Below are 22,675 nucleotides of genomic sequence, written 5' to 3' on the forward strand. Positions count from 1 at the left end.
TCTTCCAAGAGTAGGTGATTTAGAATTACATGTTCCAGCTATTTAGTGCAGCACAGATTTAAAATATACATTGACAATACCAGGTATTTCATGTACCTATTCCCTAATCCGATGGGAGTTTTCTTACTACTGCGACCTGAGTACACTCAGCTCTTACTTTTTTTTAGCTTTGCTTCTACCTTGTGAATATTTTTTTTAAATCTGTGTTCCTAGCTTATCTTCCTCAAATTCCAAACTTTATGACCAGTGTCCCCACTACAAACTGAGGCAATGAGATTCTTCTGAAACATCCTGGGATTATGTTTTCACCCAACTTCAGCCCTGCTGAAGTTCTCTTCAAGATTTGGTAAATCCTCAACTATGCTCTCACGTCTCAAGGTCTAACTCAATTTAACTGTTCGCAGATAATTCTCATTTTTTCTATTTCCCAGCCTAAAAATATTGTTTTATCATCAGTCATTTTTCCTAGTCTTCACAGGCTCTGTGCTTATTCCTTATTTGAGGTAGTTAATCACCCAGTTCGGTGTGGAGCCAATGTCTAACAGGACTGTCTCTTCTTTCTGTGGAATATAGATCCAATATAGCATTAGCGATTTGGAACTGGAGAAAAACTTTTCACATCCTGCCTGTTCAAATACCCAGGTTGCTTAGATCAGATGACTTACTGCCTTGTTTCTTCAACCACCGCTTTTGAAATCAGAAGCCTTAGTTACAGACCTGTTTTGTTCATCCTTCCATTTAAACTTGAGCAACTCATGATCCCTCAAGTCAACCGTCATTTCTATTCTCATCCACAACATCTTCATTACTTACCAAATTGAGTTTAAAATAGCATCCCCTCTTCATGAGTCAGTGAGTGTTTGATGAAGAAATTTGTCGGATATCACATCCAGGAATATCTGGGCCCCACCATTATTACTAGCAATTCTTCTCCAATCTGTATCAGGGAAGTTAAAGTCTCCCATAATGACACAATTCCTGGTAGTAATTTTCTCTAATAAGAGTAAAGAGATCTTTAATCCATAACCAAATCTCACTTTGGGGATAGCTCATGACTCTATGGTAGTAAAAAGCTTTATCTTTTTCCAAAAGTTACTTAAGTTGCACATCTGCATTATTCCTTTTGCACAATACAAGTGGAATAAACAATGCTACTCCTACCACTTTCATTTCTACAGTTACTAAACATGCACATTCTTCAAAAACCTGTATTCAGCCTTATTTATTCCTCCACAGCCACAGTCTCATACTGATTCCACGCTATCCTAACAGTTCAGCTGTGTCAGATATTTTTGGCCATGTTCCCGACTTGCCAACTTGGGATTTCTTTGGCTCGTTCATTTCAAATATTGGGGTGGGGAAGGGATTGGTGTTTTTAAAAAATATTTCTCTCATTTCTCATTGACCTCACCTGTTTTCAAGCAAGACTGTCACATCACTATCACCTACATTAAAGGCAATTAATTTTACTGTGTTTACCTTTCCTTCTCTTTCTGGACTAGATATACTTTTTCCACGCCAATCTGTCTTTTTAATTTTTTTTCTTCTCAAAGAGAGAAAAACTCATTCCTCAACCCACATTTTTCTTTCACTAGCCAGTTGCTTTTCCTTCCAAGGGTGTATCTATAGAAAGACCTTATTATTTTCTTTTCGCAACTGTTTACAGTTTCACAAATATGCTCTTCTCAAAACGGCACCTGAACTCCAGTAACATAATTCAGGTGTATCTTAAAGTCTGATTCACTTCACAAACTCTGCTGGAAGTCACAAAAAACCAATGCCTCCTGTTCTTTGTTCATTTCCTGACACTTCTCACACATTCCAGCATCTTGGTATTTGTGACATTCAAGTGTTTGCTGCTGCTGACAGTTCCATGCCCTTTGTTCTTGTATTAATAAAAATTAACAAGAAGTTCCACTCTGTAAACTCCTCTCTCCTGTGGGAGGTTACTCATTGCTCTTGTTGTGAAGCCCTCTGGAACTGTTTGTGCTTGAGGCCAGCTATGAGCCAGCAGCAGCAATCCTATCCTCAGCCTCATTCCCTCTCACAACAAAATGAAGCCTCAGTAACACTCCCGCCACACTCACTTGCAGAACACCAACTATAGCCAATTCCAAGCAACACACGAACACCCTGACAGGTAGTGTCCTTCCTCACCAGGACATGCACTGCATAAACTTAACACCACTGTAGCTTTAGTTGCCACGTCCCCCATAAAGCCCTAATAACCTTCTTGCCCCTGGTACAGCTGTTTTTTCAGAAGGGTCAATCCACTTCCAATTATGAACCTGACATGTTTAACAGTCAACATTTACACTGCAGTAAAACATAAAAGTCCCCATTAGTACAGGGAATAGTAAAGATAAAGAGATGAAGGCTTGGGATGAATTAAGTGAACTACAATAGGTTTGCCAAAAATAACGCCAAGTGAATCATGCCCATCAAAGCTGTCATACACTGTCACTGCTTATTTGCTCATGGACTTGCAACGTTTTACAGTTCATAAAACCACCCGTAACATCTATGTTCTCATTTAAAAGGTCACAAAATGTAGTTAAGTACTTCTTGTCTCGAAATTATAAAGCATGAAGGATTTGTGTAAAATAAGCGAGCCATCATTTCTTACCTGCCACAGCTCCAAACGCCAAAGATCCACTCATCTGCAGAGCCTGCTGGGCAGCTGGGGGAATCTGCAGACCAGTACCTAGCACAGAAGATGAACACACCTTGTAGTGAGCAGTTCACCCAGTTAGGGATGCAGGAAGAAAAGTATCAGAAATTTCACTATTGTCAAAAGCTTCAAAATACCATTCCATGCATTTAGCATAATATTCCGTGGGGTGTATTAGTTCACATTCTACAACCTTCTGTATTTTCTCACACTTCCTATTAATCATCCCACATACCTTCTGCAAGTCTTGCCATCAACTGAAGGCGACCAGTTGTTCCCAAGTCAATTCCAGTCCGTTCCAACTCATCACTGTCCAGAAACGAACTAGCACTGGAAGCATCAGTGCGCTCAGTTACATGTCCAACTTTCATCGGCCTACCAGCCAGCTCAAACCCATTGAGTTGTTCCAAGGCCTTTTTAGCACACTCAGAGTCTGAGAACTGTAGATTGGAAAAATATCAATTCAGTAATACTGTCTACAGGATCTGGCAACGCTTCTACTGTATGTAACACCCACCGTTACGTAAACGTGAGAAACACTAAGGTTAAGACAACAATAGCTACAAGCTAACTTTAATGTGCTCCGTATTTTCCACTTCAACCAAAATCACACAAGTTTGGGTATTTACTGCCTCATATTTAGATCAGAATATATTTAAATACATATTACTGTTGAAGCTAGAGCATCTAGGTGGTGCTATCAACACAAGTCATGGGTGCGGTTCTCTTTCAACACCTTCCAAGAATGACAGTCCCTTCCTTTGGAGCTTCACAACTGCCATGCATTTACTAGCTATTCCTAACAGATGTTCTGCTTTATGCTGTGTCACATCAAATTAAATACAAAAATATTTTGTCAGTGTTAAAACCATCAAATATTAGCTACATAGTTAGTTAGGTTTCATTTGTCTCCAAGTGCCAGTGGTCCCAGCCAACCCTTTTTTCCATGACAAACTGCCAGGTCAGCCAAGAAACCCAAGTTCACAAAATTATGTATCTGTAGGCAAAGAGGAAAGATGTTTTCAATTCAAAGTTTTAGCCTCTAAAATTTTATTTCCGCTAAAAAGCTCAAATTCAGTAATTTCCACAGCACTGTGAAAAAGCCAGTCTTTACCAGGCACCAACCCCAAAGCACATTGAACAGGTGCACTGTTCAACCACAACACCCAGAGAACTGGCAGAAACAAAGAGAGGCCACTGCCGCATGTCCTGCAACACAGCATTTCTAAGCAGAGACTTAACAGAGGTGGTCGAGTAAGCTGTACTACTACACAGGAAGGTTACGCTCAGAAATTGTCCAGAAGTCTGGCAATTCTAGCCATACCGTAATGAATCCGTATCCTTTTGAGCGTCCAGTTTCACTATCCATCATCAGCTGAATGCTTTCAATCTAAAAAGAATAAAGCTATTTATTATCAGACATTTTGGAACATACCACAAGATACCAAAACAAAACCTGAATACAACCCTGGTAAATATACACACATGAATGTGAAACTACTTTTCTTTTTTAATCAGTTCCCCATTTCTTCCTCAAGTCAAAACTAGTTCAGGCAGCCACACAGGTACTGATACTGAAACAGTGGCAGGTAAAGGTAAGGGTGATGCACAATCTATCCTTAAGAGTCCAGCTCCAGGCAGAGGCTTGATCCTGATGCAACACTCCAGCAGACACCGAACATGCAGACATCAAACCCTAACTGAAACATTAGTCACAGCACTTCAGACTGCAAAACTCCATTTTACGAGGCAAGAAAAGCCTGACTCTGACCAGGAGCTTTAAGGAAAAGGTACACATTCTAAATAATGACTGGCATATGGGAACTCCTGGAAGTTTACAGTTACTGAATTTAAAACATACTAGTAAGTCATCCATGAGCCACAAACAGTGGTGGAAGAGACAGTAACACAGAAGAGGAAAAACTGAGTTTTAGACTGGAGCATATGGAATCAGGAGAAGGAAAAACCGCCACAGCTCTACATGTAAACCTCCTAAGCTACACTAATCCTACTGCCAGACCTTGAGAGAAAACAAGAACAGCCACATGGATTAAAAATTAATAAATTGCTGCAATTTTCCAGGCTTTTGCACAACAGAACTAAAGGCATACACATACTGAATCTGAATAACACATCAGAAAAGCACTGTTACAGTATGTATGAGGCGTGTTAATATCCAAAGATAGTACAAAAAAACGAACTTTTTTTTTCCATTGAGCAACATATTAAGTATATTACTTTCTCCCTATCCATAATGACATACCCATGATACTTTAGATAGCACAGTAGGGCAACACGTACTATGACTCCACAGGGAACTTCAATCTGCTCAGCTTCACAACTCTCTACAGAAACATACTACCCTGCCGCAAGCTGGGGCCTAACGATGGGGAGCGAAGGGGGGCCTGTGTCAGTGCTGGTGCACGGGAGTACAGCAAGCCGAAACCTCAGCCACAGTCCTCAGCAGCACATGAAACCATGGCATTCAGTGAACAGAACTCAGACCCAATTCTGTGCTTTAACCTGTGAAACGGGGTCCCCATTCACAACCGTGGTCAGGGGGAAAGATATTTACAAGCTGCAGCAGCAGGATGTAACGTAGGGGTTTTTCTTTGGGATTTTTTTGTTGTTTTGTAATTTTAGGTACTCACTGAATTCTCAGCTCGCTTTCATAAGACCTGCCATTCAAAATCACTAGACCACATCACAAACCAAGGTTCTCATTTGTCCTCCAGTACTAGCAATGTACCTAAAGCATTGCAGATGTACAGGCAGAGAAGAGCGAGGAAAAAACAAACGTTTTGCAGATGTGAAGCTGAATTATTTCCAGAAGGTGTGAGCGCTCTATAACTGATCTAGGTTTTTCAGTTGAACTACCATAACACAACACACCAAACAAAAATTTACCCTGCCAAATGGCTCAAAAATTCCTCGAAGCATATCTTCAGTTATGTTGAAGTGTAACGATCCCACATACAGCCTCATAGGACCAGCACTGCCCTTCTGTAGATTATTTGCCATTGCTGCTGCTCTGTTTTTCTCTGCCTAAGAAAAGCAAAAAAAGAAAAAAGTCACCTTTAATAAGAATTTGTTAGAAAACCCTAACATAAGCAGTATACATCTACCAGATTAAAACTAACAGATTCACCAAAAAACACAAGCTGTTTTATAATCTCCATGCTATCCATCGGATTTTAATTTACAATCTACAAAACCCAAGACCATGACCAAGCCTAGAGACACAGCTTCCAAAAGCCTTCAAACTGAACAACTTCATGCACAATCCTTGGCTTATATCTAGTAAATTAACACTACTTTTCACACGTGCTGGAAAGCGTACATAACATACTACAATTCTGTAACAGTATTAGTTTCACTATTAGTACTTTAATCAAATCTGTATTTTCAAAACAAATTTATATCACTTCAAATGCTTTAATTTCCCTGTCAACTATAGGACACAAAAGTCCATTTATAATTAGCTTAAATAATCGCTCTTGTTAAGGTTTTCCAAACATTCAATGGTAACCAGATTTTCCACAAGTAAGCTTTCCAGCAAGCGAAGAGGCACTCAATGCGAGCAGAACTCCTTACCTGTGATGCCTGCACTATGATCGGTACACCCAGGACTCTCTGTCCGGTTAGTCCTATCGCCAGAGGCACTGAACTAACATCAACAAATTCTACATAAGCAATTCCCTTTGAACGCCTGGAATTTCTATCCGAAATCATTCTGACATCACGAACCTGAAATGCAAGTACAGAAACGTTGTTACAAGTAAAGGGGAAAAAAAGAGAATGCACTCCATTTCAGAAAGGTATTAATAACCAGACAATTATTTGCCAAGCCAACGGCTTTGTAATTATGCTGCAGAAAGAGTAGCATTAAGCTGTCTGAAGAAACACATCCCAGAGGCAAGCCAGCAATAAAAGCTGCCATTCGAAGTCAATGCAGAGTGCTACAGGAACAGGGACAATAGAGCACCTCCAGCACTGTAAGGCTTTACGATAGAACCTTACAACTGATGGAACAAACACAGTTTTCCAAAATTACAAGTTAAATGAATTTTTAAATGACACTATAACTGGCAGACCTATCTGCAAAAGACTGAAACTTCTGAAAAAATGAAGCTGTTTGAACCAGAATTGCATTGCCATGTTTTGTATCACATCACATGCTGAACAATGAACTCCTGATAAATTACGTTTTCATGTTCAGAGCCTTCAAGAATTAGTTGGTCGTCATTCATCCCCCCTTCTACCCGTACAGGAAGCTCCAGAAAGCTGCTTGCTTATGATTCTGCAGGATATCAACTCCATACTAGGACAGTTTGAAGCAGTATTCAGAATATTTGTAACCTCCCTACTAATTACCTTCCCTACTGTAGAGAAAAATTCTTCCAGGTCTCTCGGTCGAATTCTTGCAGCCAGTTGCATGCAGAATACTGTTCGAGCATCCCTCTCTTCAGGGGTCAGATTATCAATAGGTTCTCTGGAAAGATGAAAGATCAGTTAAAAATAATCTAAATTAAGATAACTCATCTCTGGACTATGCATGAAACTTAAATAATCAGTACTTCAGTCTGATGGGGAAAAACACACCTGCCATATTAAAAATAGCAGGGTCAAGAACTGAAGGGAATACCTAGTATTAATATAACAACATCTACTACTTGAACATGACTAAACATCCTGTTTCAACTGTAAGCATTAAATATGACTGGAAAATTGTATTTTAACTACAGAAGCCCCAACTAAACAGAGGTGCCATTTTGCTACTGTCCAGAACCAGTAACAGCACCAGAGAGCCTGCAGTCAAAAAAGATGAGATGAAAGGACAGGAAAACAAAGGAAAAAGGGATTAATTAGCACAGGCCAGCTGTCTGAACTCTTAGGTAAGTAGTATAAACTTTTTTTTGTGGCTTTGCAAACTAAAATCTTGCATCTACCGAGTCACTTCGGAGTCACTACAGCCCTGTATAAACAATGCCAACATCTATACAAACAGAATTCCCAGCCCTTATTCTACAGTTTCAGCTTGTTAACCCCCTAAAAAAGTATGAATAGTCAATAATTAATCTCATCCTTGACACCAGAAGCATTAGATTCATTTTATTTTGACGCTGATGAAGTCAGATGCACCACTTCTAAGGTGTTAAAGCTTCAAATCTAAAAAAGATCTGACTTGTACTTAAGTACAGGACAGAATTAGAATGCTGGATCCTGGACTGAGTTTCCAGTCAGCTAATATGTATTAAATATGTTTAAAAATATTTTTAAAAATCACTGGGGCTACACAAAAAAAAAAATTAAACTAAATTATCTCAGTAAGAGTTTGCCAATAATTAAAAAAAAAGCAAGATTGGTTAAATTTAACTGCATTAATTCAGAGAATAATCTCATTAGTAGCTATCTAAATCCAATTCTCTTAAATGAAAAGCCTAAGAATGGATAAGAACCTCGATTTCAAAGGTACCTGGCTTCTCTACAAATAACATCAATGCACACTGAGCAGGAAAAAACCAGCCTTTGTACAGTACTCTTCTAGTCCGTACTTAAGTAAGACTTAGCAAAAAAGCTAGGTAATTTAAATCATAATTAACAGGAAAAAGATTGAAAATACAGAAACACAAAAACAAAACAAGACGAGTTTTGCAAACTAACATTATTTACAGTTGTACGCTATTATTGGTGGGGAGAGAGATGGTTTATGACACGGAGGGAAAGCAACATATTTTCAGTGCTCTCCTCTCATGGGCTTTCTGAATGAATTCCGGCATTACTTGTGAGTATAAGCTGGAGAGCAAGTAGTCATGCATGATTTCACCACTACTTTTACAACTTCAATTGCGCAGAAAAACACCGAAGAGTCTGTAAAACTTCCTACCTAACAGGGCTCTTGTCTTTTCTGAAGGGACTTTTGCTTCTGGAGCGTCGTCTGCTACAAAGGAAGATCAACAAGACTGTAAGAAAACCTTCAAATATACAGCCCGATTTTAAACAAAACCTATTAATGATGCAATAAAAAGTAGAGAAAAACTCAGAAACCTTAATTTGATGCTGTGAGGCAGACCAATCTTCCCTCTGATGGCACTGTTGAATTTTGGACCAGAACTACGGCAAAAGCAAAGAGAGACATTACTCACCAGAGCAGGTCAATTCAAGCTCTCCTGTCCGTACTCAGGCTACATTGCAAGTGCTCACCCACCCTTGCACCCCAGCTTGTAAACGTTTTCCATCAGCAGCCCCCACAGCATGCATAAGCTACATGCAGCACTCCAAACCACAAGGCGTGGAATATGCTCCCTGCTCAGTTTCTTCTGCACAGCAAAATCTCAGAATATGCAGGACTCCAAGGAAAAACTGAATCACAAGCCAGCCAGACATGGCACATTTGTATGGGCAAAATACTCTGAGCTAGTTACTGTTGTCATCTTCTGTACAGCATTTTTGTCCACATGCATATTCTACCCACTGATGAGTGAAAATCAGTACCTTAATGGCCTGGAGATCAGCCTCAGAGTTTGGAGCAAAGTGGTGGTGCTGGCAGGACTATTTATTCAAGTGTAACATTTTAAAACTGAAAGTTTCATGAAATTTTAAGTGCAAGAGGAAACCAAAGTAGCTCCCCGCACACATCTACAAAGAACACGTTCACTAATGTTGTCTCAGCTCTAGCCACTAAGTGCTACAAATATGTAAATGCAGCTTCCTTTAAGTAAAGTCCTTAACGGACATCAAAACACAGAACTCTAAGGCAGCAGTTAACCTTATATAGACCTGTCACGACAGAAGGAATCCAATCTCTTGGCTGAATCTAATTTTAGTTCTCCAGGCTTTACACAGAGTGTTAGAACAAATGGCAATCCGCCCATTGCTTCCACATTAAGGGCAGTCCTGCTAGTTACCGTGGCACAGGGTAACAGTGTGTGACATGAATAGTAAGATTCGTCCTATCCTGTTCTCCCTGAACTTGATCTCCTTGCAGATAAAAGGCAAAGACCACCACCTGTTAACGCTCCTCCTGCATATCCACCAAACGGCAGAGGCTCTGCTGCCCAGACTGAATGCTAGGGGGTCTGTCTGTCTGTCCAGCTGCACAGAACTGATTCTTTCTGCTGCAGCAGCCACAAATTGATGTGAGAACACCCTGAAAGACACAGCAGTCTGAAAACATTAAGTATTCTTCCACTAAATCCATTTAGCCAACCAATTTGTCTGACAAACATCTTCTTGCTAGTCAGTGAAGCAGTAATGTTTATAGTTAAAACTCGGCATCTACAACAAGGAGCAGGATGCCCATGTTTAAACATGTCATGACACTGGTGGAAGTAGTGAGCCAAGATCCAGAACTGTGCTGACCAGGTTAAAGCAAGGGAAATGTGGCCCTGTGTAACACTGGAAAAAAAAGGAAAAAGACCATTTGGAAACCACTTACTAAGAGAAAAAAAGACATAAAACCCAGGCATGTGTTGAGATAAGATCACTATGGATCAAAACCAGACTTTTTTCTTTGCCTAGGATAAATTCCTCCATTTACTACTCAAGTTCAGACAAGTGCCTGCCGACGGTATCCATTCAGGTTCTCCAATGTCTATGACAAGCACTGTCAAAAGCTGCATTTAGAACTGTTGGTAACTGATTCCAGAGGCCGGCTTCTTATCAGAGACGGGATCGCCTCGCATCTTCACACCTCCTGGTGTAGGACATGGTGTTCTCCAATTCAAACGCAGCAAGACAAACCAATTACAGTGACTCCAGAATATCAACATGCAGACCAACTAAATGATGGTCGATAATCAAAACCCTGAGGTTTTAAGGAAACAGGGAAAGACCTATTTTAAAGTGTTTGTCAAGACCTAACAAAAAAAAAGCTGAGAAGATACACAGTAACAGTCTCCAAATACACACACAACTCCCAGGGCTGGGGGGGGGGGCGGACAAAAACAACCCCACACCACCACACCTCCAAAACACTGTTTTCCATTTTCACTCTTGACAAATAAGTATTACCTTATTGACATGACTACACGGGAGAAACACTAAAAAACCCCAGCAAACTAAAGCCGTAACAGACCACTGGAACAGACTGAGCATAAAGCTGCCTGGGGCAGGATGACCGCCTAAGTCACCTTCTGAAGACCCTGTTTCAGCAGTGTTCTGCGGCACGGGTTTCTTTGGGTTTTTCTAAGCAGACTTGCTTGTAAAGCTGTAGATCTCGGGGGAATTTTCTTCTCTCCTCCTACTCCCTAAGAACTCTTTGCAATTGTTGCCTGGTTCCTGCTGTGATGTATGGAAGCACCAAGTCACAAGCAATTTATCTTTATGTCTAGGAGTTGCCACCTTCATAAGCCAAATGCACTAAGTCCTGTGTATAGACAAAGCACAGCTAGCTGCATGTTTTCCTAAAGCTACATGATGCCACATGGCCCAAGAACAATAGTCGGGTCAGAAGACAGCTAGTAGAATACCAGCTTTCACCTCCTCAGTCATACCCAAGACTCCAACAAGAGCGCCTCAGACAAGGCAAGCTTTGGCTAACAAAGTCCAGGAGAATCACGATGAACTTTTGAGTCCTCATGTAATAACTCTGGTTTGCCAGCAGCTTTGCCCGAATTCTTGGTTGCAGAATAGCAACACTACAGTCTAAGTGACTTCTACTGTATGTTAGCAGTAGCTGGGATTTGTCAGACAGAACTGGACCAAGTATTCTTGCTTAGACACCTTTCTCCTAAGAGACCTAATAATGTAACTGCAAAATACTTAAGGGGCAAGACAGGAGAGAATAGTAACATTTAAAAAACCCCTGTGAACACTGAGCAATGCAAGCCAGTCACCCAATTTTAAAAAACTGAAACATTTAATCGTCATCTCATGCTTAAAGAGACAAATTCAAAATCCTGTGGCACACTTTTCCTTCAGAATCAGCTATACTAGACTTTCTCTTCTTACTATTACAGAGACACTTCCACATCACTCCCACCAGCAAAAAACATCTCAATTTAGAGATATTAGCCTGAAAGGGAGGCTTTATAAAGCAAGCAAGAAAGATCACAAGGAGGATGATGAGTAAAATATAAAATTAAAAAAAATACAGCCCCAAAGCATTCTGAACTAGACGCTGCAGTCAGCTAGAACACCGCCTGCAGTAACACCAACTCAATTCTCCAGCCAGCGAGAGCATTTTGGGAGCTCCTTTCAAAAGGCTGAGCTGATGGCACTGCTACAGACGTGATCCCTTCATGTGAAAGCACTAGTTTTGGTAGATCCAAAAGAGGTTGGTGATGCAGGAGGTTTCATCTCCAGAACCTCTGTCTCCCTGAAAGTCAGCACCTGTTACATAGCTTTGATCTGCCTTGAAGAGTCCTGAACAGGAAATGTAGAGTTCGTCTCCCTCATATCTTCTGAGATCCTTCTCTTTCACACCTTCTGAGCCAAAACTAGAATTTTGGAATCGCATTAGCACGTGCACCACTGTAACAGCATCATCCATGACCTACAAGTGAACAACAGCTAATTGTTGGCTACACAGCAGTCTGTACCAATGCCTCTGGGATGCGCATAGTTGCCCTACACCAACCAGTCTTCCTCCGAACACATTAAATGCTAGAATTCTACTTCGTTATATGAAAGCAACAATTGAGCAACTGAAGCAGAGTACACAACGCTGCCAAACCAATAAGCACAACCTCTTATCCTCAAGGGATACACAAGATTCTCTCATCTTTTTGTTCACTGTCTGTCAATACCAGAGAAGTTGCCCAGAACAGCTACGAAGAGTAACAGAACAATGAAAAAGACCCCTCACGATCATTTACCTTCCTGGCACAACATACCTTGATGCACTAAAACAGGCACGGGTTATTGTAATAACATCCACACCTTCGACCTCTACTTGAGGAAATTACTTTGGAAGACCAACACTGAAACTTCCAAGTTGGAAGACCAACTCTGAAAATTTCTCCATATGAAGAACCTTCTCAGTGATGACAAGAAAAACAAAGAACAAGATCCTCCAACAGAGCTAGGAGAACGCAGCAACTCCCAACCAAGTGACAACATGAATGACATCCTCTGCACACAACACCACGTTGCAGGTGAGAAGACTGGCAGGCTCTGCATACAGAAGGCTGAAGGTCTTTATCAAGGTCCTCTGTTTACAAGTCAGTCTGGAGCCACAACGGTGGCACTGGCACACCCCAACTAACGACCTTAATCTTACAGGTGCTGAAGAGCTGTAGAAAACATGCCAACTGTGCCCAGTTGAAATCTTCAGAGCTGCAGCCCAGAGCAGCTTCAGAGAGGCTCTGACAGGCCTGACAACTTGAGACAAAGTCAAAGCAGGGCTGATATGCTCTGTGACGCGCAGATGCAGGGCTGACAAAAGCACAGGATGCCGCTGCATCTCAGCGGAGCCAGGAGCTGCAGTATGTTCTCATTAGGAAAATGCTACCATCCAGGTGACAGTGCAAACTGAGACCCCGAGACCTCCGGCACTTTTTGTCTGCATTCCAAGAGCACCAGAAGGAATGCATTCCCTGGACTGGGACCCAGCCACCTAGAAAAACATTCGTGCATAGAAAACTGAACAAGCCTGCAATTTATCAAGAGGTAAACACTGTCTTCTCAAACATCTTGAGATTTCTCCATCATGAATGACATCACATGCCATGATCAAAAAAATACATCCTTTTCAAATGCCTACTTCTGACATGATGTTGCATTCTGAGATCTGACAAGAGTTGACATGAGACCTAGACAAAAGCAGACATGAACGACAGCCTCAGGTAATCAATGAAAGCCAAGCATACAGCCCTGTTCTCACTGTTCTTCTGCTTCTTTGAAGGCAAAAAGAGGTGATTAGGAGCAAAAGGGAAGGCAGGAACACAAAACAGCAGAAATGTAGACTACATATCAATGAAAAAATGGTTTTTGAGAAATGATCTAGTTCCAACTCCCCCCTGGCAGGGGCACTGGAACAACACGATCTTTAAGGTCCCTTCCAACTCAAACGATTCTATGATTTACAACTGTCAAAAACTACCTATAGCAGAGGTTGTATTAAGCCAAAGATCTGGGAGGCACTGAAGAATTCTTCCACAGCCTCTAAACAAGTTTGAGAAAAAGCAGGGCAAATTTGCAAAGCGTGGGCATTACTAAGATAAAACTCTTCCAGTTTGGATGCATAAACACTTCCTGTGTTTATGCAGCAAGTGCTTAAGAGCAGCAACGCAGTAAAAACCTTTAGTAATACAAGCAAAAGGTTTTATGAGCCTGTAATCAAGTCACAGACTACTATCTGGTTTTTGACAGTTAAATCGTCAGGTTAATTAACTGAAGATAGTCAGAACATGTAGAAAACTTGCTTGTTTGTTTAATTTTGTGATAAGCTTTGTTTTCCAGTCAGTTGTACACACTCTTTCACTTGCTTTTGCATTTTTCTGCGTTCAGATAAGAATGAAGACTATCAGGAGGAACTGGATACATTACTGTCCTCCTCTTTTTCACTTGGTATTTACTGACACTTTTCAACCTTAACCTCTCACCTTGTTTTCTGAGATGATTAGTGACCAATTTAGAGAGCAGAGAGTGAAACTTTAAGCTTGCACATCATAGACTGAAGCAGCACACATGCAACACTACACAAATAACCTACTAGGGACTTCTATAGCGGCCTCTGAATCTGCGATCTCTACTTCTAGAACGGCTGCGCCTGCGTTCTTTGCTTCTGCTCCGTTTCCTCTCCCGGCTTCTGCTCTTTTTCCTTTCCCGATCTCTGCTCCGTTTGCGTTCCTTACTTCTGCTCCTCTTCCTGTCATGGCTTCGACTTCGGCTCTTGCTCTTTTTTCTCCTGAGAAAGAAAAACAGAACTTTGGTTACACACGTAGCTCAGTGTTATTATTTCCCCTCACAATCCATAGTTCCTGTAACCTGATGTCACAGATACCGACAGAGGAAAGTTTCTACCTGTTGGTATTTATACAAGTTTCTTTTGTTCAATGAGTGGTTAAGCATGTCAGCAGGCCTTCAAAATGTATCATGAGCAACATAAAGTGCCCCGAAGCACTTCTCTATTTTAAATTTTGTAATTTAAATTTTGAAGAATGCTTCCAGGAAAAATAAAAAGACTGAAAAAAATATTTCCTGCATTAGATCTAACACATACTAAATGTAGCACTTCATGTGTCTTTCAAACATGCTTTAAACATACCATCAAGATGCTAAGAATAAAGTACATTTTTATAGCAAAGTAAAATACAACTCAACAAAAACAGAAAGGAAGAGGGAAGTCTGAGGGAAAGGAAGGCTGTTTTCTCTTGATTCTCCCTGCCATCAGTCTTAACACACTTTTTGGCTTCCTACTTGCTACTCCCACTCATAAGCCAGTTGCTTTTCTAAGTCTGTGGATCTTACAGGTTTGAAGCGAACTGCAAATCTTCATAGTTTTAACCACTTAATTAGAAAATGTAAACAGTTAAAAATCTGTACGCCCATTATACCTCATATTTGAAAACCAGTGAGCCGCTGCTCTGTTCTTGGCAGACAACTTTCAGGTTATTTGCTGTTTTGTTTCTTCCTTTGTCTCAGTCTCAGACTATAAAATTCACAGTCTCCTAGTTTTCACTATATATATATGTATACATAAAACACACGTTAAAGAGATGCTGAAGCAATTACTTATGACAGTAACTTACATCAAACTGCATTTTGGGAATAACTAACTTTTCTGCTGAACATGTGACATTCAAAACACCCTTTGCTATTGAAGTTTTCCTCTCCTCCTTTTGGGCCTTCTGATCACATACCCAGCTTTTTTTTCAAAGCAGTCACTCATACACTTAAAAAACTTTGTATGCCAACCCCCTTTTTTAAAAAGTTCATCCCTGTTCCTTTCTATGACCACGTACAAACTAAGACTACTAGTTAGTTGTGATTACTAAAGTAAAAATCTCTCAGCTACCACAGCTAACTGAGCCTAATGATCACTAGCAGCTTTTGCTCTCCAATCTCCACCTGAGAAGACTCATTAAAACTATCTTAGTATTTATCTCTCATTTTGTGAGTTGGTTATAAAAACTAGAATTTTTTAAAATTAATTATTTATCTATAACACCCGATCAGTTTCTCTAATTTTTTTACAGACAGAGAAGCTGTTGTGTCAAAGCCTGGTGTTCAGAAGCTTCACCAGCTGATAGGATGGTACCACCCAGAAATCCACAGTGATCTGCAGCAACACCACTGAACCACACTTCCTACTGTAACACAGGCTGTGCCAGTTCGGCACACACAGACTCTCCCTCCTCAGACCCATCACTGACCAGTATCTCCCCAAGCTGAAACCCTCAAACCCCCAGTATTGCCATAGCTCCAAGAACACAACCTGCAGCTCAACATCCCGGTCAGGATCAGTAACTCGGAACTGCAGCTAGTCTTCAGCACAGACAGCAACTACTCACTGTCCAACTGTGAGCTGAACCCTTGTTGCACGTGAAGACTCCTAACAGTCAAGAGCCAGGTTTTGCCTTCCAATCGTGATTAAACTGGATAGACAATACAGACATCTAGTAAAATTACAGATTCTTAATCCTTCCAATTTCTAAAACAGAAATTTAGCATGATTTGACAATTACTGAAAGCTTCACACTGAATCTAATGGTTTTAGTTGCTGATGTTTGCTGTAGATTATGGTTTTCCTGACAGTTTCCATCTTCTTTCAGTATTGTCCAACTGAAGTAGATAAAGAATATCATCTAGATACTGACACTCCCATTTAAGGAAAGCAAGAAGCCTTGTAAAGCAGACCTATATCTTAGCCTTCAGCAACAGTACACTGTCACAAGTCACATACAAAACAGCACAGTTGTTCTTCAAAGATTTAGGGGAACAACAGCTGCATCAAACCAAAATTCAAGGACAAAAAGCTTCATACTGTCAGAGCACTGCAGTACAAGAATAACCAACCTTGTAGCAATCACTAACTCAACAACTGAGATGGAGAGATACCACAGGAGCAACATTTCTGAACCAACACAAGGGTACAATTAGGAAAGCAGAAACAGAGGTGAAACTCCACCCAACAAACAACACTGCAAGACTAACAGCAGCCATCTATACTGTCTGCTATTTTGCAATAATGTCATTTTTTTCTAAATGTACTTTACTGTTTTTCTGAATTAGAAATACAAACTCAGAGCATGCAGGTCCAACCTGGAAATGGGACCGTGGGCAGAAAGATAACCAATGGCATCGCTTTGGTCTTAAAGAAGTTACAACAACCAAGGAAATAAACTGAGGTATGTTCTAGTATTCTCCTCGTTCCACCACAAACCAAGGTCAGAACCAATTCTAAAATTTGAAAAGCACTGCTCTTCTTTCAGATCCCTGTTTATATTTTGAGACTAGCCATTCAAACAAAAGCAAGGTTTTACATGCCACGTATATGTACTTCAAAGCAATAAAAATTCAGAACTTAAAAATATTGGGAGCAGCTGCTTTTGATGGTGTTTTAGGGGTCTCAGTATTTAGCATGAGAATGCTGTTCACAGTATTGTTTACAACGTGGACACAGTGTATAATCAATTTTAGACTATTAGATTCCAACAGAAGTCTGATGTTGGACTCCTCATTTCCCAAATATTTATACACCTGGGAAGAAATGTCCTTTGGATCCCTTCAGCATTTCATCTGCATGATTTCAGGGGATGACAACAGCATACATGCTGACTTGTTAAGGTAGCTGTGTATTACAAAACCATACTGGCTGCTGTTTACTTGACTATCAGATTCATAATTATTCCTCCTACATCAACTATCTCATCACCAAATGATGCCTGTAAGGCAAGGAATTTATCTTACTGACTTAAACCCCTTCCATTTATTCGGGGTATTTAAGAGACTCTTACGCAAGGCATTTTTCTTCAGATTTCTGATTCGATTCCAGACTGTTTGGGTCATCAGCACACGTTCAAGACCCTGGAATTACGCTTCCTGAAGAAAGTGGGCTTCTACTCTGATTCTTTAAAAAGTTTATAGTATAATTTTATAAAGTTTAGACTAGAAAAGAAAAAAATCAGGAATTTCTGAAGGGGCGTGGGGGGAATAGAGGGAGGGGATCCAACACCCTAAACCTTTTCAAGAAAGCACTGGCATCTTTAAATGCCTTGAAATGTTCCAAATCACATAAAATTCTACACCAAATACATTTTTAAAATGCAAAGTCCATTGCATTGCTAAAGCAACAAAAAAGAAATTAAACACGCTGAACCTATCAAGTCTGTCTTTTTACCCGATGCTAACATTAAATGTTTCCACAACTCTGACAACATCACTGACAAGGGCGTAACTATATTTGTAGACAGAAGAAAATTTCATAATTGCTGCAGTTAAGCAATTGCAAACATCAAGTTTTTCCATTTTATTTCCCTAAACACCACTGACACGCATTCACAAGTTTACAACTACCAGCAGCCTCCCACAAACATTGAGAATTCAGAAAATACTTACTTCTTGCTGCGTTCTTCATGGCCATTGGCACTGCTCAATTTGTTCTCATCCTAAGCAGGGTTGATAGAAGAACATCGTGAGGACGAAGTGGAAACATTTCAAGTGGTCAAAGGGTAATGGGAATAGGAATAAGAAAATACAAAACAAAAATTTTAATACTAAATTACTTGTTTACAGTTTAATGTGGAAAGCTTTAGAAAATTTAGGTAGGCATGTTTAACCACTTTGCGGCTTAAATTTAAGTCATACAATTACAAAATATAAGACTTACATCATTTTAAAGTGTATGTTAAATTGTAGATACTTCCTTACATGGTTTAGAGAGCAAGTTATCCTGTAGAATTCAGCACTCAAGTGGTTAAATGTTATTTCTATAAAACGTAAGAGGAAGTTTCAGGTTTGTGTTTGTGCCCTCTGATCAGTACCAAGGCTATATCTCTGCCTAAGCCCCAGTGGCTATGCTAGCAGCCAGCCACTATGGATTTCCTGTGACCGATGCCATTCCCGAGATCTTCGCTCATTTTCGTTGAAGGGTTGTAAGAGCTTGATGTCACCTCTGTCACACATCTCGCCCTGAAGCAAACAGGGATTCACACTGCTTTAGTAACGTCGACTCCCAAGAAAGTCATCAATAATCCACCAGTCCAGCCTAAACATTCCCTATTTCCATACCTGTTTACATGGAAAATATCCATGTTAAACCAGGACACAAGAATTTTAACATAACAATTTACACATTTCTCTTCAAGATTTTAACGTAACTGCTAAATATTACATAACTACATATACCACTTAAAACTTACAAATGCTCATCCAAAATTCAGGACATGTTGTAATAAACACTGCACAATAGACTAACAATAGCTGCTATATAATTTCTATACTTGATTTACAATTTAATCACATGAGTTACATCAAAAGTACATTCCTAAGCGACTTAATATACATTTCTTGCGAAACCAGTGCTACAGCATGCATAACGTTAACACTTCACCACCATTTGGTGAAAAACAAAAAAAAAGACAGTATTCATTTGCTGCTGGTTTAGGTCAAAGACATCACTACACTAATTGATAAAAATTTTGCATAAAAATTGACATTTCCTAATTAAACACTAGGATAGAAGACTACAAGAGCTTATCTTAGAATGACACTGCAGACTGTGATACTGTCTTTTACTTGCTAAGAACATTCTATTCAGGGATCCAAGAATTTCCATAAATTCGTTCACTCAGCAATAGATTTCCACCTGCCCTGTTAAAAGATTAACCGCCACCAGTCTTCTGCATTAAAAGCCAGTCTCACTCTTCTTGTGCTGAGCAGACTGTTCAAATATTTACTTGCCATGGGACTGGTGAAAAGGTTATTCTTGGAACCCTGCTGTTTTCCCAAACCACTGCATTCACCTTGTTGCTACACCAAACTGGACCTAGCAATTTTAGGAGAGGTTTTTGGTTTGTTTTGGTTTTTTGGGCTGGGATTTTTGTTTTGGTTGGTTGGTTTTGGGTAGGATTTTTTTGTTTGGTTTTTTTAAACCTAGGGGACCACGGTACAGCGATACGTCACTCAATTACTACCTTATGATTGACAGTTCACACTGGAATCAAAGGTGAATTCATGGGAGTAGAGGTGAGATATCGTTAGGCAAGTCTACAAAGAGAGATAGATGGGCATTTATTCATCACGCTGAAGTGAAACTACTGCACAATATAATTACATTAACAGTATATATTTACTTGTAAGTTACATGTAATGCATCTCCAGTAAGATAAATCATGAGGGCTCCAGGGATGTTAGTTTACAGTTCAGCAGTAGTTTCATGAATAATGCTAAATCAACGTAAACAGGACCTCACTGGCACATTTTCCTCACCTTCTTGTAAGGAGCTTCAAGCATTGCTTCAATATCAATATCATCAGCCATTTTTCAGGACACCTGAAAGAGAAGCAAAATCCACCTGAGAGAAAACCCCCTCATGCTTTACATTCCAACGGCTCTTGCTGAAGAGGCCAGCACTGCCTCGGCTCCAATTCCCAGAGCAGTGTCTCAGAAGACCCTTGGACTAGCATTGGGATGAAGCTTTGCCCAGCAAGGTGACACAAACGATTACAGTTGCAAACAGCAAAGCGCTACTGAACACCAGTACCAGCAGAAGCCCCGGAGGTATCCCACCTGCTTCTTCCCAAACAAAGAGCACCAGCCATTTATGATCCAGAAACACAGGTCAGGTGGCCATCTTGAGAAGTACTAGAGCTTCACCAAAGGACTCAATGAAGACATGTACGACACAGAACAAACATTCAGGCAAACCTGTTCACAGCTCCCCAGCATTTGCCACCATCACATTCACTGATCTGAAGAATTACAGTGAACGCTACTAAGAAACACAGCCTCCTCCGTAATAGGGGCCACAGCAGAAACAGTTACGATGCAAGCACTGAGAGCCACTAAAGCACACACAAGTCTGGAACTTCAGGTTTCAGACAAAAAAGATCCACCATGCCACGTAACACTAGTCACCACAAACTTTTTTTTTTTTTAAACTGTTCCTCTTATTTTTCAACTTCAAGCCCCTAATGTAATTATGTGTTTATTATGCTCCAAATCCCTTTGACATTTGATTTCCTTTCCCTGTGCAGGTATGCTATTAAGAACCTCTAAAGACTGCAGTAGAGACTCAACTTCCTCAAATTTCCTAAAAGTCTCTCTCCTTTTCCTTTCTTAAGCTCAAAAATGGCCAGGCCTCTAGATCCAAGTCAAACAGCCCAAGAGCAAAGACTTTCGTGCATGCATGCCATAAAATGGATTTTTTATCATTCAGGTTAATTCTTGCACCGTGGTTACAGGCATTGCTGCAGGGACTGTGCTGTCCAGAGACTTGGCCAGCACAATGAAATTGCTCTAACATCTCAAGATCCTTAAAGCTCTTCACACATAACGTCATAACCAAGATTATTACACCAGAGCTGCACCACACTTAAGAGTCAAGTCACTCCCCCACCCACATCTGACCATTGCCCATTAATACAATCAAGAACAAAACACAGTCCTTAAGCAGCGTCAGGGCACTGGAAGTTCATACTCAATCACCTTGTCAAGACAGGCTAACCTCATCTTGAGGTTATTACCTCTTGGGCTATAGTGCTATCCCTTACAAATAGGATCATCCTTAGTTCAGGTGTGATGGCTCAATTTTACTTTACTAGAGTATTTACATTCAGCTTTTCAAGTCATCTACAGACATGCACATCGTTTAATTCACTGGCGCTCCACCAGCATTTGGTGTGAACAAGTACATCAGCACAATTAAGGACCACGAAGAAGCACCAGGGCAAACCCTAGATTCAACAAGAAACCTCCCACCAGTGACAGCTCCCACCCACAATGACACTTTCCTATGTGTAATTCAGCTAACATACCCAGCTACACCTGGGGTGGGTGGCCAAAGGGGTAGATGGGGGCCATAATAGGGACCACCAAATCAGGAGTACCATGGAAAAGTGAACACGGAACAACTATTACTGCATTCACCCAAATCAGAAGACTGAAACAACTATCATCCGGTGGGTTCAAAACAAAGGTCCTTTTCACACAGCAGTCAGCCATGGAATTCACTGTTACAGAGTATTACGGATGCTAACAAAGAAAAAAAAAATAACACATATGCAGTGTTCAAAAAACCCAAAACAAAAAAAGCACTTAAGTTTACAGGAAAGGCTTTTCATTAAACAAAGACATGCCTTGTGACCCTGAACCACAATTAGCTGACGACTAAGAGCACACAGAGAGAAGTACCACTGTACGATTGCTCTGTGTTTCTGTTCTTTTTAGTCATTTACTGTTGGCCACCATCACAGACAAGATCCTGAGCTACAGGGACCTCTGGTCTCACCCCATGCAATCTCTGCCCTTTGTACTCTGTACAAAACACTTTCATTGGTATAACACCATGTTTTTATCAGAATACCGTTTGCACAACAAAGACCTACTACTGTCTTTCTAATTCGTGTAACACATATAAATGATGCTACATATAAAGTTGTTATTATTTAAAAAAATCACAACTAAGAATCCTTATTAATTTCAAGCTAGTAGAAAGTCACGACAAATTTTCAATGTATCTTTCATTAAACACTGAAGATCAAAGTAACCTCATAAAAGCCTTTCAGCTTCCTCAAAAAAGCTGCATATGCCCGACATCTCTGTAGCAGGAAAAAAATCCAAACACACAAAAAACACCAAAACATCACAGCAAACAGGGAATGAACTACACTTGAAACTTTGTGGGTCTACAGAAAAACCTAAAGGGACATGAAGTTTACTGCTGTTGATCTAGCCCGTATTTTGAAAGCAGACTCCATCTATTTTTGCTGTGTTATAGAACATAAAATCAGTTTAAAAAGGTTCTCTCCTCAAAATTACTTGCTTTGGAAACGCCAAAATTTCCCGGAAAAAGACCAGGCAAGTTTAGGGAGAACGCCGACGCTCCGGAATGGAAGC

The 22,675-nt window shown here is 40.3% G+C and overlaps 1 protein-coding gene across 5 annotated transcripts in view; it reads right to left on the reverse strand.

The window, feature by feature from the left end:
• Nucleotides 1-22,675, reverse strand: part of RBM39 (RNA binding motif protein 39) — a 32,282-nt gene that overhangs the window by 8,788 nt on the left and 819 nt on the right. For 2 of the 5 annotated variants that reach the window (XM_086474810.1, XM_086474814.1), the window contains exons 2-12: nucleotides 20,048-20,110; nucleotides 18,176-18,225; nucleotides 14,328-14,522; nucleotides 8,720-8,785; nucleotides 8,559-8,612; nucleotides 7,046-7,163; nucleotides 6,266-6,418; nucleotides 5,579-5,716; nucleotides 3,996-4,061; nucleotides 2,907-3,111; nucleotides 2,627-2,704 (exon numbers count right to left, since the gene is read on the reverse strand). In XM_086474810.1, coding sequence (XP_086330936.1) covers nucleotides 2,627-2,704; nucleotides 2,907-3,111; nucleotides 3,996-4,061; nucleotides 5,579-5,716; nucleotides 6,266-6,418; nucleotides 7,046-7,163; nucleotides 8,559-8,612; nucleotides 8,720-8,785; nucleotides 14,328-14,522; nucleotides 18,176-18,225; nucleotides 20,048-20,098 — 1,174 coding nt within the window. In that variant the 5' untranslated portion in view covers nucleotides 20,099-20,110. Of the gene's footprint in view, nucleotides 1-813; nucleotides 938-2,626; nucleotides 2,705-2,906; nucleotides 3,112-3,995; nucleotides 4,062-5,578; nucleotides 5,717-6,265; nucleotides 6,419-7,045; nucleotides 7,164-8,558; nucleotides 8,613-8,719; nucleotides 8,786-14,327; nucleotides 14,523-18,175; nucleotides 18,226-20,047; nucleotides 20,111-22,675 lie in introns of all 5 variants that reach the window. The other 3 variants (XM_086474815.1, XM_086474811.1, XM_086474812.1) reach the window with 3 other exon arrangements.

The sequence above is a fragment of the Leptosomus discolor genome, chromosome 17 (genome assembly GCF_034619465.1).
Source record: "Leptosomus discolor isolate bLepDis1 chromosome 17, bLepDis1.hap2, whole genome shotgun sequence".
NCBI lineage: Eukaryota > Metazoa > Chordata > Aves > Leptosomiformes > Leptosomidae > Leptosomus > Leptosomus discolor.